We start from the raw sequence: 18,305 nt of genomic DNA, 5'->3' as shown, positions 1-18,305 counted from the left end.
CCGATGAATTGGGAGGTCTTGAAAGTGTTCTGAACTGAGGGGTGGCGTGAACAGACTGAATGGAAGGGCAGATGAAAGGAAAATGATGAGCACAGCTTTCTTTCGGCACCAAAACACAACTACATGTTCTTGTGCCCTTTTTGAAGCTAGATGTTACATTCCCGCCCCTCCAATACTACCTCTTTAAAGAACCTGAGAATTAAAATGCTGGACTCTATTTTTCCACAAGTAACTAAAAATACGGGAATCTAGGGTTCAAGTCAATGGTAGGTAGGGCTGGACGCACGTCGGGAGCCCAGAGAAGCTTCTAGGTGTGGCCACACCAAGGTGATGGGAATCAGGATCTTTAGGGGTGGGGCCAGGGCAAGGTGGGATGTTTTGTTTTCATCTTCCCTAGTGAGATCGACGGGTGGTGAGCTGAGAACGGCCTGTTTAAAGCTTACCGTACCACCGGGACAGCAGAGCGAATTATACTTTTCAAAGAAGCATCCACCTCTACTTCATTTGACCGGGGCTTATGACAGGGAGAGCAACCAGCAGCAGGACTAAACAAGCAGCAGGGAAAACATCAACACTCAAAACTGTTTCTACCACCTTTCCCAGGCCCATCACTGAAGAACCAATGACTGCGTTAGCCTGAAATAACCATGTTTATGGTACCTATACCATTACATTTCACCCATTACATTTCAGGCTCAAGAACCTTTACTACACACACTAAACTCAACAGTAGCTTAATCATAAAACCCAAGGCACAGAAACTTGCCTACCTGCTTCCCAAATACAATCATACAACAGTCACATGACAGGCCTGCATAATGTAAATGCAGAACTAACACTGAATAAAGCGCCTTTATTTACAGAGCGCTGGTGCCAGATGAATGAACTCTGATTTCGGAAATGAATGTTACTTCTCACAAGCATGTGCAGCTTCAGAAAGTTTAGGAGAGGGTTTTTGTTTATGCTCGTGGCTTCGCATGACTCACGATGACGATACGCTTTGTAAAAGGGATCTCTCAGAGTACGTGGCCTTGCCCCCGGTGGCTGGGTTGGGAGCGTGTGTGGCACATTTGCATGGATATGCTTTTCAATTCTTGACGAATGAATGCCATGTGTGTGACTGTGCCGGAACCCAGATGGCCATGCAGCTTCCACTGGGCAGGAACAATGCAAGCTTTATGTTTACTTCAAAATGAAATAAACAAGGGACTATGTTCAATTGAACAGACCAACTTCCCTCCCTCGGCCGAGAAGAGGCACAAATCTTCCCTCAGAACGTATGATCCCCATCTCCACGCTCGGAACTAAAACCGTGCCACCGCCTAAGGTCTCCCAATCGGAACCCACGAGGCCCATGTGTCCAGCGCAGCAGTGGAAGCGTCACTAATCTAACCTGGAACCAGGTCAGGAAACGCTGGCCCACAGCAGGACATGTGCCTCCAGGGGCGGCTGCTGAGCTGGGAAGTGAAACTGTCCACGCTCAGACCGGGTGCAGCTTGGGGAGCCCTGGGAAATAGAAGCAACCAGCCCCTGACATAAATTATAACAGCAGATGTACAGAAACCAGAGGAAATTTCCAGTCCATTAGGCCTACGTCCAAGTTCTATCCCAAAGGTATCGTGGCTTAGGCTGTACTATCTGTATGGGAAGGAGTAATCCTTTACAAAATCCTCAGGGGAAGTATTTAAATATGTGAACAGATTCTCCATGTGTTGCTGCAATCAGGTCTTCTGGGGCCACCCATTTTCTAGATCCTCTAGGGCAGCGGTCGCCAAGCTTTCGGACCTCACCGACCACCAGTGTCCGCAGACCGCTGATTGGCAACCTCTATTCTAGAAGACTCTTAAGGAGGGCGTGTGAGATATTTTATCCGAGGTCTAGAGCAGAGAGAGGAGTAACTACCTCAGTGCATTAAACGTGGCTTCTAGTCTAACCACCTCTTGGCCTGAATATGTCAAGGTTTCCCAAAACTCGCATACAAACCATAAGCTGCATAGAAATCAACAGTCCAGAATGTCTTGGCTTACGTTTTACTAATCTATTTCTTCACAGCAAGCACCTCTCTTCGGATAGACCAGACAGTCATTTTTAAATTCACACTAGGTTCTGAGAGGTGCTTCATGAGTAGTAAATTGGTCCAGAGAAAGAGTAATTAGAGATGCTTAAGCACACAATTCTAAGATGTGTCCACCAAAACTTAAGGCATCACTGAGCCAGGGAAAGTGAAGAACCGCTCTCTGAAACAAACACAAGTGCATGCTTTGAACATGGGGAAGGCTAACTGCTCTCACCTCAGCGGACACGGGATCATTTCTGGCTAATTACCTGATTTTAAAATTGCTTTTATTCCTAAAATTACAGTGTAAGACTGATCTTCGTTAGCTTGCAGGTGAACACTGAAAACGTACAGTGTGTTTCTATCATAGCGACTTTCATTCCCAGACCATAATTACTAAATATGAAGCAAAAACAACCCTACACACCCCAGGACGTCTACAGTGGAATACCTGCCTCCCGGAAACCATTCCTCAGCCCTTTCCTTTCCAGAGCACAGAGTCTAACTTGTAAGCCGTGTCTTGTTGTACATGATACCATGATGCCCGTAGCTGATCTCTGTCTTACAGATGAAGAAATGAGAGAGCAAGTACACTGTCCAGGGTAGCAACCAATAAATGGTTCCAATGACCAAATCCTCGCATTGCACTGTAATCTTCGTGGTACCTTTACAACACGGGTCTCAGTGACTGTTAAAGGGATTCCCAGAAAGGAAATGACTAGAACAGTGGTCGGCAAACCGAGCCACATATGGCTCTTTGGCCCCTTGAGTTTTTAGGAGTACCCTAATTAAGTTAATAACAATGTACCTACCTATATTGTTTAAGCTTAAAAAATCTGGCTCTCAAAAGAAATTTCAGCCAAAACCGGTTTGTCTCAATGGATAGAGCATCAGACTGCAAACTGAAAAGTCCTGGGTTCGATTCCAGTCAAGGGCATGTACCTTGGTTGCGGGCACATCCCCAGTAGGGGATGTGCAAGAGGCAGCTGATCAATGATTCTCTCTCATCGACGTTTCTAGCTCTCTATCTCTCTCCCTTCCTCTCTGTAAAAGATCAATAAAATATATTTAAAAAAAAAAAAAAAGAATTTTCAATTGTTGTGCTGTTGATAGTTGGCTCTATTGACTAATGAGTTTGCCAACCACTGGACTAGAAGAACCTAAGAAGATTGGAAAAGCACCCAGACCTTTAAAAATAATTATAATAACCAGATAAGAGATTACCTTAAATGATACCTTACACGTTTTCCTTTGTTCTGACAAAAAAAATACCTTATGAACATTTGACATTTAAAAGGTAAAATAAACTAATGGCCAACTTTAGGGCTCTATGGCATTCATAAAACTCAATCTGTTCATGAAGATGTATTTTAATAGAAATTATCTTAGAAATTATTTTTTGATTAAACACACACACACACACACACACATATATATACACACAAAACAATTGACCTGACCCCCCGGCCTGTAGCCACTAAAATTCAAGCGAGCAGATGTTGGCAGGTGACCTACCTACGGCAGGCGCATCATACTCATCCCCAAGCAGGATCTCTGGAGCAGAATACGCGAGAGAGCCACAGCTGGTGGTGAGCTTCTTCCCTGGCTGAAACTTGTTGCTGAAACCGAAGTCCGTCAGCTTCACAAGACCTTGCTTTTCAAAGAAGACCACATTCTCGGGTTTCAAGTCCCTGTGAACCACGTGCAGTTTATGGCAATAAGAGATAGCATGAACTATCTGAGCAAAGTACTTCTTGGCCAAGTCTTCGTTCAGGCCCTCCTCGTGTTTCATTATGTAATCGAACATATCTCCTCCGTCCCCAAGCTCCAGGATGAGATACAGTTTGGTCTGGGTGTCGATCACCTCATAGAGGCGCACGATGTTGGGATGCTGCACCAGTTTCATGCACCTCACTTCCTGGAAGAGGTGGCCAGTGGCCAGCGTGTCCAGCTTTGTCTTGTCAATAACTTTCACGGCCACCTTCTCGCCTGTGAAGACGTGCCTGGCCAGCTTGACCACCGCAAAGTGACCGCGGCCCAGGGTCTTATCCAGATCATACAGCCCGGCAATCTTCCCGTCGTACCCCCGCTTGAACCCCGCCATGCTGGTCCCACGGAGGAAGCACTACTCAGACTGCTGGGAACGTGTCTTCTCAGAGAAGAAGATCTGGTGAAGATAAGGAATTCATTTTCAGTGTTGCCCTGGGCATCTACAAAATAAAAGGAGAAACAAAATTAAGTTTCTATAACATTTCCTTTTATAATTTCATTTAAAAAAAAGATTTTTAAGAGAAGCTTGAAGTAAATACGTGGAAACCCAATTTTCATTTCAAAGCCCACACCCTTTATAAACATTGGGCTACTCTAAACAATGTTATATTTAAGATAATATCTTAGGAGTTAAAATGTCAACTATAAAAGAGGCATAGTGTCAATCTCCCATGCAAACGGAAATGATATGAATCACATATCTATAACTACCCCCCACCCATATATATATATATATATATTTAAATAAACAAAGTAAGTCAAAACATGCGAAATGTTTCTGGACAGTAGTTCCCCCAAAAAAAGTTTAATTCAAGCATATTTTTCAAAAATAGAACCCTAAGCTAACTCCAGAGGTCAGAAAAGTATCTTTAAATCTTTAAATTTAATTAATTATAAGGCCAGTAAGTATTCTTCTTTTTATTATTGATTTTTTACAGAGAGGAAGAGAGAGGTATAGAGAGTCAGAAACATCAATGAGAGAGAATCATCTATCAGCTGCCTCCTGCACACCCCCCACTGGGATGTGCCCGCAACCAAAGTACATGCCCCTGACCGGAATCGAACCCGGGACCTTTCAGTCCGCAGGCCAGTGCTCTATCCACTGAGCCAAACCAGTTTCGGCAAGGCAGTAATTATTCGTAAAATTCTACCCAATCGATGTTACTATTGCAAATACAACTTCAGTTTTCAAAACAAACTTCTTCAGGATGCCCCAAGTTATATAATACATTTTTTTTTTCATCTATCACTTTAGTTTAGATGCAATTCCTGGCAAGTAGATATATAAATCACATTTTATAAGTAAATCTGTTTGTTTAAATTAAATTTTAACTTAATTAGTTGAAATTTTTATTATAAAAGTAGTAAATGAATAGAGAGTAAGGAAAAAAGTCTTTTTGGGGGTACCCAGAGGTAATCACGATTAACGCTATGACATTTCTCTTCCCAAAAGTGTGCCAGCAAAAGGGCCCTAGGAAATAATTTTTAGTCTACTAGCAAGTTCATGGGAACGAATCTTACGGGATCTCTTTGTAAAGACAGACTGCCCTGTGGTAAAAGGATTCATCCCTCTCACTATCAAATAATTTACTTTCTTTGTACACATATGCCTTTTTCAGTGTCTACTGTGTACCTAAAAATAGGACATCGTAATTATCTGAAGGTTGGGAGGAAAAATATCCTTGTTAGTGTGCATCTCTTAAAGTATTAGTCCTCTGTTCCTCTGTCTAATCTCACCATCAAGTGTCTTTTGAGTTAGTGTAGGAAACAACTAGGTCTTTTTTGATCTCTGAGGATCTCGCAGTGCCCGAACCACTGTGAACACCAATGCCCACGGTTGAGACATAAAGCAAAGGTGACTTTGTACTGGCTCCGAGACATACCCAGCAAACTGCATATTGAATAGTCCTTCTTATTTCTGTGTTTTGTTAGTTGCTTTTTTCTCCTAAAAGAAAACACAGAAAAGTATTTTAGTTTAGTTCCATTTGTTTTAAATTTGCTTCAAGTCAAATTATATGCCCTAAGGCTGGACCCAACCATATAAAAACGGCATACTTGTCTTTAGTGACCGTCTCCCATTACCCTTCTCCCCCCTGTGAACTGCACCGGCTCCAGGAATCTTTGTAGTCAACGGGAATTGCACAGTGAACGGAGACCTACAGATGGTTCCAGGTAGACAGGTCAGAAAGACTGCTCCCCCGGAAGGAGGAGGAAATGATAATACTGAACAACACTAAACTGGCCGTTTTCTAAATGCCTCCTGGCAGCAGGCACCAAATCCGTACGTCAGACTCCTCACTGAGAGCCTAAGGGTGGGCACAGTGGGGCTCGAGGTGCCCACTAATCAGCAGTCCAGGGCTCCAACCCACTTAGCCTGGCACCCAAGCCCAACCTGCCGCAGAAGCCCCTCCAGGCTCAGAAACTCTCACTCCAAAAGTTCAGGAGGGCAACCTTTCCCACCCGGTCCTCCAGCAAGCCAGCAGAAGTCCATGCAATGCCACCACCGGGGAGCACACCAAACCTTTGCACCCAGAGGCTTTCTACCTGGTAGCAAAGAAGAAACTATCACTATGGACTCAGATTATGTGAGCAGCTCGCTGACATCACGCTCTTGGCACAGTGAGGGAGGAGTGACTGGAGGAAGCCTCGCAGGCCTTTCCAGGACACTCAGTATCACACAACTGAGAGGTCTAAGCAGTCATAATACTAGGCCAGAGGCAATTTATGCAATACACGATGGGTGCGTGTCCGTAATCATGAATTCAAGTTCACAGGAGCTTGGGGGAAAGTAGGCAGGAAAGGTGAAAGGAGAAGGAAAGGTGGGTGTGAAAACAAGTGTATTGCTGGGAACGAGGGAATGGACAGAGATGGAGACGGTTCTATAGCGCAAAGAGGGGCCAGCAAAGTCAAGGGCACACAGGCCTGCCATCCAATGCCAGGTGACCCCTGGGATGCACCCGGTCCTTCAGCTCCAAGTGGGATACAGTAGCTCCTCCCATCCCCTGTGCCTGCTTCTCTCTTTCAGTAGCCTTTGTTTCACCCCCAGTCTCTATGGCGAGGCACTGTGATGGTCCAGTGAGGTTGGCACTGGTTCCGGAGACCAACGATGGGACTGGAATCCCTGCTCACCAATCACTAGCCAGGGGACCTGGGCAAACCCTGATCTCTATGTATGGTCAGTTTCCTCATTAGAAACTACAGTGTGAAAACAGAACATGGGTTGTGCTAGGGATTACCTGAGTTAATGTAGGTAAAGTGTTTAGATAAAGGCTAGCATAGAGCAAGCATGCATTAGGCACCATCACCACCACCATCGCTGTTCTGATGACTGCGTCCTCCCTCACCCAAGTAGACACTTTCAGTCTTCCCTTCTACTTCAAGAGAACGCGTTTACTGAGCTATTATCTCTGTGGCTTTCATAAAAACCCTGCTGTTCATTTTCCTAGCATGTATGAAATTGAAAATGGGTGCTGTACGACTGATAAAAGGAAATAATGTCTCCAGTTGAGCATCAAAGTCTGATGATTTTTCAATAGAACATTGCACAAAATCTAAGCACTTGCTTTTAAATTGATGCTAAGATGACTTTCTATCAAATCTATCCTTCAAAAAAGGACTATTTCTTTACATTTTTTTCCCATCAAAGTAATATATTCTTACAGAAAAAAATCTCAAAAAATACAGACTAGAAAGCAGGAAATAAAGAGGGTATCCACAGTCCTACCACTGAAGATCAGCACTGTTAATCTCTCGGAGGTCTTTCTGCAAAGATTCATATGCAACTTATTTTTTTGTCTTACAAAGATGTGACCATACTGTACAGAACTTTATAAGCTGTTTCCTGCTTTTTCTCCTGCCCTATCATTTTCCTTTTAGTATTTTTGTTTCAAGTATGAAAGGAATATCTCAGCATATAACCTGTTAACGTTCTGGTAAACGGCCTTCCAAATTATTTTCTAGATCTAATATACGTCCAGACAAATCTTTTTAAATAAAATGGAATGCCCTCGAGTGTGGGCACCCGGACCCAGAGGGGGAGCTGTATCCATTTTTTAAGTGTTTCTCCTCCCAAAATAACACAAGTTCGCTTTAGACAATTTGGAAACTACAGAAAAGCACAAGAGCGGCGGAACTCCACTATAATCTCACGTTGAATGACCTCCCTTTGGGTTTGAGTACATATCCTGCAAACCCATGCTTCCTTACAACACTAAGATGCCGCACATAAAGAGTTGGTTTTTCTTCTAGATGATGCACATCTTCGCATGCACCCAAGCATTATAATTCAGTATTTATAATGATTACAGAGCTAAGATGGCATCTTCCAAATAGGAAAAGCACTAAGTTCGGCCGTCCTAAAGCAGCCTTCTCGTTTGGCATAAGCTCACACATGCATGAAACCAGCCTGGACCTAAAGGAGACAGCCCAAGGAGTCGAGCGTGTTCACATCTGAGGAAGAGGTATAGTGCGTGTTGCAAGAACACGCCGATGTGCTCCGGCGAGGGGAGCAGAAGCAGGCTGTGTGCGGGCGGGCGTGGCTGCAGGAGAGGAAGGAAGTGTGGGCGGCCCCACACACATTTTGCAAGCTGCTGAAAACAGTTGTAGAACCAGCCTCTGCTAAACCTCCTGTCATTTTGGAAGTCACCCTGTTATTCTTGTCAAAATTCTCTTTTAGCTCGTCACCGACATCACCGCCACTGCAGCGTGGTCTGTGGATCAAACAATGTCTGCGACCCACACCTCCCCCGGGAGGGGTGAGGGCAGAATGGCCCAGTGAACTGAGGCGGCTCCGCCTGGATAACTCGGAACCAAGCCATGGCACAAGACAGGAGGGGAACAAAAAGGACCATGTGCAAAAACTAGGCCACTTTTATAACCTCTCTGTTTTGTATGGGATAGTACAAACTTCCCCACAAAATCAGACCACCAATATTCAAATGTACAAAAACCTCCCAAACAAATGACATGCTTTTTTTAAAAAATATGTGCCCTCGCCCTAGCTGATCTGGCTTAGTGGTAGAGTGTCGGCCTGCGGACTGAAGGTCACAGGTTCAATCCTGGTCAAGGGCATGTACCTCGGTCGCAGGCTTGATCCCCAGCCCAGGTCAGGAGGCGTACAGAAGCAACCCATCAATGTATCTCTCTCTCATTGATGTTTCTCTCTCTGTCTCTGCCCCTCCCTTCAACTCTCTCTAAACATCAATGGAAAAATATCCTCCACTGAGGATTAACAACTACAAAAAATGTGCCCTCTATTTCAAACAACTACAAGAGTTTTTGAAAAGCCACGCTAAAACTAGACTTAAGCTTCTTACATGTAGAAATTATCTGGTTATCTTCCTCAAATATAAAAACGGAAAACTGTAATTCTTACTCAGGGGAAATATCAGACAAAAGAGCCAACTTGAGTGGCGGAACTGGCATTCCCTCAGTGAATATTAGCCCTTGACCTTGCCTCCAAACTTTCAAAGGCGCCTCGCACAGAAATGGCATAGGCTGAAAGGAAGACAGAAGGCGAGATCCTAGGAAATATCAACAACCTCCAGGTCAAGCAAAGGAAGCCCAACCCTGCTGATCTCTTCATCCCAAGTAAACAATAGTCCACATTTCTGGAATAGCACTCCTCTCCCTGGCAGTTGCCAATATAAGCTATTGATAGAAATCCAAGATGAAGAAGTAGTTCCAAGATTATGGAAGAATCCAGAGTTTTTCACTGGATTGGACGATTATCACTAGATGGTGATCAGGCAGTAGCAGTCTGCAGTCACTGGATAGCATTAAGATGGGAACTATAAATTAAAAAGTTAAAGTCAGTTACTTACTATGAGAAATGTCCTACCAGGCAAAACTAGTACCTCCAAATGTCTAACAAAGTATTTCCCAAGGGAAAGTAACTGCCTGCTAAGGTCTGTTCTGAAAGTTTTCTTCGAAGTGGTCAATTTTAATGGACTCAGGGGTCACTGAGGTGACCAGGAGCGCCAGGCTGAAGAGCCTGCTCCAGTCCCGCCAGGCAGTGATGGGGTTGCCAATGCATATCGATCCCCTGAAGAACTGGGTTAAGTCATCTTTATTTCCCCCAAGTAAAACAAGCTATCGTCCAAGACAGCCTCAGGTGCAGGAATCAATGTATTCAGGAACCAGACATCTATTAACTGATGGAAAGTAGAACTACTCTGTATTTGCAGAAATAAAAGGGTTAACAACCACACAATAAAACCTGGATCAGTAGCACAGGTAACAAGTTCAAATTCCTAAAAGGTAGTGCCTCTCGTTAATGGATGAAAAATGCTAAGCATGTCACTATGTCTACACCAAAGGGTAAGTGAGACTTTTAAAAATTAGTATGGTGACAGCCCAGGTCTAAAGTGCTCACATAATGAATAATGACTGAAGCAAAAGCTGATGGGTAGAATTTACTCCAAAATCAAGTCAACCATAGTTACTTCTTTGCCAGGAAAACAGAACTTAGGTCGGAAGTTATGAAGACTTTAAAAACTTAATAATCAAACCTCTCTTCCAAAGCTTTTATTAACACTGTCAGAACCCATTCTGACTGCCTATCCATCCCCCTCCCCCCACACACACACACCCCACTGATATTGTGACGAAGATGGTTATTAAGATACTAGAGGCCTGGTGTACGAAATCCATGCAAAGAGCTCGGCCCTCCACAGCCCCAGCTTTGTCTGGACTGTCGTGCGCTGTTCGGTCGATTTGCATATTACGCTTTTATTATCACAGATGGTCAGTCATGGCTGGTGTGGCTCAGTTGGATGGAAGTTGTCCCATGCACAAAAAGGTTGCCTGTTCCATTCCCAGTTAAGGGTACATGCCTGGGACTGTGGGCTCGATCCCCAGTAGGGGGCATGCAGGAAGCAACCAATCGATGGTGCATCCTCACATTGATGCTTCTCTCTCTCTCTCTCCCCCTTTCCCTTTCTCTATCTCTAAAAATCAATAAACTATTTAAAAAAAAAAAAAGATATAGAAAAAAAGAAGGGTGAAACAGAAAAAAAATAAATCAATCCATAAACACCTAACATTTCACTGGCTGACTGAAAGAATCATTTGAGGACTTTCTCACACAGTGAGACTGCAAATTACCTTTCTGAAAAGCAATTTGGCAAAACATGTATGAGGAACCTTAAAATGATGCATACACTTAATTTTAAAATCTTACTGTGAGGTTTATGTCTTAATGAAATAAATACAAGGACAAATATTTATACTCAGCAATGTTCAGTTATATTTATATTTGCAAAATAATCACAAATAACCTAAAGGTCTACAATAAGAAAATAGTTAAGTTGTGATACACCTAACATTAACATTATGCTGCTGTTTTTTGAGGCTATTTAACCTCGTGGAGAAATTCTCACAATAAAATAGTAAGAAAAAAAACTCCCATGCCAAGTCTCATGGCATAGGATCCCAACTTTTTTGAAAAATCATATAATTTGCACATGCTTTTATGTTAAAAATACCAAAATACTAAATTGATAAGATTATAGAATCTTTTTCTCTTTACTAGTATGCTTTTTAAGTTTTTTGGCAGTGAATATGTACTGCTTTTTATAACCTAGGAAAGGTAGAGGTTATTAATTTTTTTACTTTCTGTACACAATTTACTTTCCCATTGAGATCTGTGAGATAAACCAATTTCCCTGAAAATACAATGTCTAAACCCTATTTATGTCATGTTAATAAACAAGACATTCAGTGAAATAGCTTGCTTCTTTCGAGGGAGGAATAAGGTATGCAATTCCTGCAGGCTGAGGAAGCAACAGGTACATGGAGTCTGTTTTCATCAGCAAAAATTATCTGAGCCCTAACTGTGTAGGACACAACCCAATCGTTAGATGCTTACAAAGAAGTTATCTACGTAGAAAAGTGAATAAATATTTATACAAGGCAGCCCAGGCCAGCTATGCCAAAGGAAGTGCAGAGGATACAGAAGGCAGGACCCCGTGGACAGAGGCAGCCCACAAGCCACGGCTTGCCCTCCCATGGGAGTCACAGACACTGTTCCTGAAAGTGGGGGAGCAGGCGGACAGCAGACCACTGGCTGACTCTGCAAAGGACACCAGTTGAGGTACAAGGGAGGTAAGTTCAGCAGGGCTAAGAAGGATGATCCTGAAAAATACCTCATGGTTCACCATTTAGGCAACAACCATGAAATCTCACCTGCTCAAAATGAATGGAAAACTTGGGGAGGCTCTGTTTTCTAGTTAAAAACTTTATCCTTTCCAAAACTGCCACTTTAATGCACTTTGCAAATTACATTCCCTCCATTTATTTCTAAAAAGGATTTTTCTTCACAACATGAGCAAATACTCACAAAACAGGAAGGCAAAGGAGAGAATCAAGCTCTAACACAGCAGACTGAATGTTCTCATTCCAAACTTCTCCAGCTGCACTTACTCACAAGGCTTTCTGCCAATAAGGAGAGAACTGTCTAACCTGTAGAAAGTGAAGTAAAACAGAAAGTTAAACCTTAAAGTTCAACCTCTCTGCTTTGGTCCAAGTAAAAAAAATAAATGACTAAAAATGGCTACATAATATTTTGACTATTTCGAAAAGAGACCCACAAAAACATTACACTCTGCTACACAATTTGCCCACCAATTATTTAATACGTTGTCCTAACTCTAAAATGAACTTTCTCTCACAGGGCTGTCAAGTCCAGCACGGGGAATATAGTCAACGATATTGTAATAACTATGTATGGTGTCAGGCAGATAATATAGTCAATGATATTGTAATAACTATGTTTGGTGTCAGGCAGATGCCAGACTTACCGGGGTGATCACGTGGTAATCACGTCTAATCACTACGTTGTACAGCTGAAATAATATAATACTGTATGTCCACTATAATTGAAAGAAAAGTGATTAATAAAATGAACTTTACCTAGCTAAATTATACAGTAAAACTTACATTGTGTAAAATGTAATCTCTAATATGGAAGGACCAAGGTGGCTAAATATTAATTAATTAAGCTCAGTTAGATCTATTATTCAAACACGTTCCCCTTGCTGTGCAATATGAAAACAATATGATGGCCTGAAGGGTGTGTATACACAGAAGGGGCGGGACATCAGAGAGGAGCTGGACAGCACCCTAAGATTCGGCATTTCAAAATACCACATGGTCAACTTTTCTCTTAAAGCCACCATACAGGTACACTTTAAAAATGATCAAGATTCATTTAGTTAGCAAATATAAGGAGCAGCATCCCAACGCAATGGGTCCAGTACCACGGGACCTGGAGCCTAACCCATGACCCAACTTCTCAAACAGGCGTGTCTTTATAAAACAGAGATGCTGGCCACCCTGGACAGGGACTGTGCAAGCTGGAATAATACACAGGAGCAAGGTGTGAGTGTGATCAAAATCACACATATTTGCACACCTTTTCCGAACTGGCCTTCCTCCCAGGAGAGTCCAGTGCTGAGGGGCTGCACACTCAGCTCCCCATCTTGTTTTGATACCAGTAGCCTCACTCTTAAACAGGCCCAACGAACTGCCCCCACACCTCTCTGCTGGACGTGCAAGGGGGGGTCCCTGCCTCGAGGTGTCTCCAATCTGGAGTTCAGAGAAGGTGATTTTCCTGAGTTTGAACTAAGAACTGAGCATGGTTTTGGTGGGAAAAGGGCTTTCCAGCAGGGACCTGAGAGGGCTGGGTGTGTCTGGGGCACAGGAGACGAGGTCAGCCAGGGAGGCACGGGGCAGATACCCACCGGCCGGCACGCCAGTTGATATTCCTCAGGGCTGGCTGGCTCTGCCTGTGCTTAGAGGTCACCTTCCTGACCACCACACTCTCCCACACCCCTGTGCCCTCTCGCAGCAAGCACCCCGTCCTTTTTCATTACAGCCCTTATCACAGTCGCGGTTACATAACTGTGTGATGATGTGATAAATAATCTGTGTTCCCCACTAGAATAAACTCGAAGCTAAGTCCAGGGAAGGCCCAGGTCTGTTTTATTCAGTTCTGTATCCCGGAGCCTGCTGAGTGTATAGCCGACCCCAAATCCACAGCGAACACTTTATGGAGGGAACAAATGAAAGCTGGCACAAAGAAGCCGACCCAAGAAGTGTCCCGAGCCGGGCACAGCAATCAGAGATGGCAGCTCAACAAACCACTCTGGCAGCAAAGCGGAGTTGAGACTAGAGCTGGGAAGGAGACAGCCGAAAATGGCTCAGGTGAATGAAGACAAAGATGAGGGCCGCCAGGAACTGGCAGTGAGGAGGAGGAGGGGACGGAGGAGACACATTTTGGAAGCAGAGTCTACGAACTCAATGCTCAGGGGCAGGTCAGAGGGGACCGGGGGTGAGCCCGGTGGGGAGTGGTAGCAGGTAGCGCCACTCACTGGACCGGGAACACAGGAAGGAAGACACATTTCCTGAGCACCAACATGTGAGCACAGCGTAGAAGATGTGCTTGTGGCCCTCAAGCGCTATGACTGTAAGACTATTTAGATCCAACCCAGCTGCATTAAAATGGGATGGTTTCTATTCACAGGCTGACAAAAATTCACACACTCAAGTTTTTAGATTTTTTTCAAGCTTCTTCATCGACATTCTTCCCGGGTACACGGGCTATGCCCAAGGCATGCCTCTGGTCTGGGGACGGAGAAATCAAAGGTCTCTGCCTTCAAGGACCTGGCCATCCTTTGGGCTTGAGAAAGGTAACTCCGTGATCGGAGGCCCACGGAGGCATGTCCTGTAAGCTACACTCCGGAGCAGGGATTTCCTAACCTGCGACCCATTTCCCGGCCAGCGTGTGGCCGAGAGTGGCCGTAGGAGCCCGCCTTTGGCAAGACCCACAGACCAATGTGGCCTGAGGCTGGAGACACTCCGGAACATAAGACATCACGGCGCATGGGCAGACGATGCCCTCTGACTCCGAAATCACTACCGAGGAGCCACGGAGCGGCAGCCTGGGCGCCGGGGATGAGGCCTGGCCTGTCGAGAAAGCCTACCTGAGCAGAGGCCCGATGCTGGTGCCAAAGCAGAATCGCGGGAGGCTCTGGAAGTGACAGCAGAGGGATACACGTTCAGGAACAATAAAGCAGAAATCCTCTTTAGCTGCGGTGCTCCCATACCACCAGCAAAAGTATGGTCTCCCATGGGACAGAAGGCCTCTACCCCAAGCACGTGGACAGAGAAACGGATGAGGGAGGGGCCGAGTGTGGGTTATACAGACTCAGGTCTCGGTGCAGACAGCACCCCTCGGGCCTTCAATCAGTGTTCACTGAGTCCCGGGCACTTCACATCAGCTCCTCCCAAAAGATAGCAAAATCCCCGGACCCGTCCCCCTCCATCCCCAAAGCGATGGCCCTACTCCCCCCCCTTCCTTTTCCTATTCTTTCAAAAAAGAACAGCTGCACCGTTTCTACCTCAGCTCCCTTTCACCCACTTGGATCTGAGTTCTCCCCTCCACTACTTGGCCTTGACTTCTCAGCCTCCCTGAACTCTGAGAGCCCTACCTGTCCTCCACGTTCAGCCATCGGCCCCTCTGGGAAGCCTTCCCAAGTCAGACTCCTTGTCCCCATCTCCGTGCTTCTGCGGGATTTGCCTAAACCTCACCGAAGCATTCACCAGACCCCAACGGCCTGTGAGCTATTGCTGCCCTCTAACCCGGTGCCCCAGAAACAGACACACAAAGGCTCCATGAATAAATGATCGTAGGTTAAGTTTACATTCAAAACTGCTAGAATCCAGTCAACATTTCCTCCTGAACTGCTCTAAGAATTGACCCGCACATACGCCCAGGCTGGGAAGGACCTTAATTCTCGGTAATATCAATAGTTTCCCTAGAAAAGCATGTTGGCTAAAACGCTATCTTTTGGTTGTTAAAGCACACAGGGCTGGCATACAGCTAAATCGAGACTCTAAGAGTTCCTTACCTATGTTTTTAATTCCTGTGATTCTGACCACGTGCCAAGTTCACGGGTACCCTTTTCTCCCGAAGAGTGCCCTGAGCTCCTAGGCTCCGACAGGCTGCTGCCGCGGAGAAATCCTGCCTTATTTATCCCAAAGCGCAGACTGCTGCCTATCGACAAAACAAACACCTCTTATTTTCTATTTAGTTTCACTTTCACACCAAACAGCCGCCGTAAACTTCGGACAAATAGTATTTCCTGCGCCGAGGACAAATAGAAAGCCCTTCCATTTTAACAAAGGCATTTAAAAGCCTTCGTTTCGGGATTCTGGGATTCTACTGGAACCCCAAAGGCCCATCTAGATTGCAGTTCTAGAAAAATGAAAATCAGTATAACTTCTGGGTCCTCATAGGCTTTTCTATGAATGGATCTCACTGCAAGAAATTGTGTTCAGAATAGTAAAAAAAGAAATTAATGGGGCGAGAGTAATTTTTGGTGCATAAAATTTTAAAGAAGAGACAACGATACGTTTGCAACAGGGAAAGGTGGCACCGCAAAGCCTCCGCCTGGGAAGCCTGGAAAATGGAGCATGAAGAGAAGTGAACAAACACCGAGCATTTCATTTTCAGTCACTGCACGGCTTCCATACATGACCTTGGGAATGACATGTGCCTGCTCTCATGTCTAGTTCTGTAAAATGGGAATGTCATCTGTTTTCCTGGGGAAAGTTAAACAGCCGGATAAAAGAATCAATACTTTTTTTTTTTTTAAAGGGGAACTTGTCTAATTAGCAATGCTTTAAACACCACTTGTACAGTACATTCCTCTTCGAGAACCCCATTCCAAGAGAAATATTTAAGCAGACGTTGAAGACAGATTTCCTTAAGGGAATGATTTTATAAATCTGGAAGGCAATGTAACAAGATTATAAATTAACAGAGCGGTTACATAAGCCTTGACAACCCCAGGCTTTAAAGTACACCGATATACATTCTGATGAATTAGACGGACTTGGGAATAGTGTCCCAACTCTGCATATATTGGACCCAAACTGAGGAATCTGACGTTTGATTGGAATTGGGTGGAAATTCAATAGGACGTTCAACATTTGGGGTTCCATCACTTGCAATCCATGCTTCTCCCTCTCACAAGAAAATAAGAAAGGCATTAAGTCAGCTTTAACAAGGGCTCCTAAAACTCTGAGAATGCATTCAATTAAATAAGGAGTGGGGGGGGAAATGCACCAGGGACTGGGGATAATGGCCGAGAAAAGTAGCGCGAGCTGTCAGGGGGGAAATCGGAGGGAGGGGACTAAGTGTGTGGATATGGGATCTGACAGTTTGACAGATCCCATATCCACAGACATCTACAGATTTAAGAACCCTGCTGATAAATTTCCCCCAAATGCTGGACTTGACACCAAGTCCCTAGGAAGCTATCAGGTTGCATCTGGTCCAACTGTCAGGACCAGCACAGCTTCAGGAACCCCCCAGGGGAGAAGAAAAGGCTGTCACTCTCCCGGATCCCAAGTCCAAGGAAAAGGCAGCAGGTCTTTGTAAAATGGTCCAGGAAGAAATCAACAGGCGAGGACTGCGGGAACGAACGGAGGTTTCCCAATCTGAAAAAATCCTAGCTCTCCCTCGGGAATGGCACTGCTCCTCCTTCCTTACCCCGTTGCCCTTTCTCTGCCGACAACAATATCCCCATTCTATTGTAAGGCTGCAGTGGTGCCGAGGAAGCCCCTTGCTGCAGCCAGATTTCCCGATTCGTTGTGAAAAAAGGAAAACACATTCGGAGAATACACACACTGCACGGGAAGAGCTGGGGCGCGGGGGCCCTGCGGACGCCGCACTCGGCCCGCTCCGGGGCGGGGAGGGGATGCGGGCGCCTCCCGAGGTGCCGCAATCCCGCCGCGGCCGCAAGGGCAGGGCCTCCTCCGGGCGCCCGCGGCCGCTCGCCGCAGTGACGGCTCCCGCCCGGGCCCCGCCGCCGCCGCCTCGCTGCCAGGCCGCGTCGCCGTCGCACCGGGTCGGGGCCGCCGCAGCCCGGGCCCCGCATCAGCCCGGGCCGCGCTGCAGCCGACGCGGGGAGCGCGGAACGCGCAACTTACTTTCCGCCAGCGGCGGGCACCCTTGCACGGGCGGCCGGCCCCGCAACGGCGGAGGCCCGCTGCGCACCCCCGCCCAGGGCCGCCGCGCTCGGCCGCGATCGGCGCTCCCCCTACCTCAGCCCGCGGGCGGGCGTCCGTCCGCAGCGGCCGCGGCTCCGAAGACTCCCTCCCGGCCGCCGATTCCCCGCACCCAGAGCTAATCATAATACCGAGCGGGCGGGCGGCCGGCGGCGGGGAGGGGCGGGGCCGAGCTGCGCCTGCGCGGGACGCGCGTCACTGTGACGCCAGCGCGGGGGCGGGGCTCGCGAGGGGCGGGGCGGGGCGCACCTGCGTGCCCTGCTGCTCGGGGCTGGAGGGCATCCGGGAAGCAGAGTCTGGGGTGCGGGCGGGCGGTTAGGAGGCCGGCGAGGACCCCGAGGAGGATCGGGGACGGTGAAAGGAGGAAGCGCCAGGGACTCGGGATAATGGCCGAGAAAAGTAGCGC

The 18,305-nt window shown here is 46.1% G+C and overlaps 1 protein-coding gene across 6 annotated transcripts in view; it reads right to left on the bottom strand.

Moving 5' to 3' along the window:
• The window catches only part of SNRK (SNF related kinase), a 38,720-nt gene extending 20,656 nt beyond the window's left edge, over positions 1–18,064 (bottom strand). The window contains exons 1-5 of one of the 6 annotated variants that reach the window (XM_084903190.1): positions 17,936–18,061; positions 14,809–14,855; positions 5,710–5,771; positions 4,141–4,266; positions 3,572–4,045 (exon numbers count right to left, since the gene is read on the bottom strand). In XM_084903190.1, coding sequence (XP_084759316.1) covers positions 3,572–4,045; positions 4,141–4,266; positions 5,710–5,771; positions 14,809–14,855; positions 17,936–18,025 — 799 coding nt within the window. In that variant the 5' untranslated portion in view covers positions 18,026–18,061. Of the gene's footprint in view, positions 1–3,571; positions 4,267–5,709; positions 5,772–12,164; positions 12,287–14,808; positions 14,856–17,821; positions 17,907–17,935 lie in introns of those variants that run through there. The other 5 variants (XM_084903187.1, XM_084903186.1, XM_084903185.1 and 2 more) reach the window with 5 other exon arrangements.
• Between the last annotated feature and the right edge of the window lie 241 nt (positions 18,065–18,305).

Source organism: Pipistrellus hanaki, assembly GCF_964339955.1.
Source record: "Pipistrellus hanaki genome assembly, chromosome: 13".
Lineage (NCBI taxonomy): Eukaryota > Metazoa > Chordata > Mammalia > Chiroptera > Vespertilionidae > Pipistrellus > Pipistrellus hanaki.
Note: the sequence above shows the minus strand (reverse complement) of the source record. Positions and strands in the feature narration are given on the sequence as shown.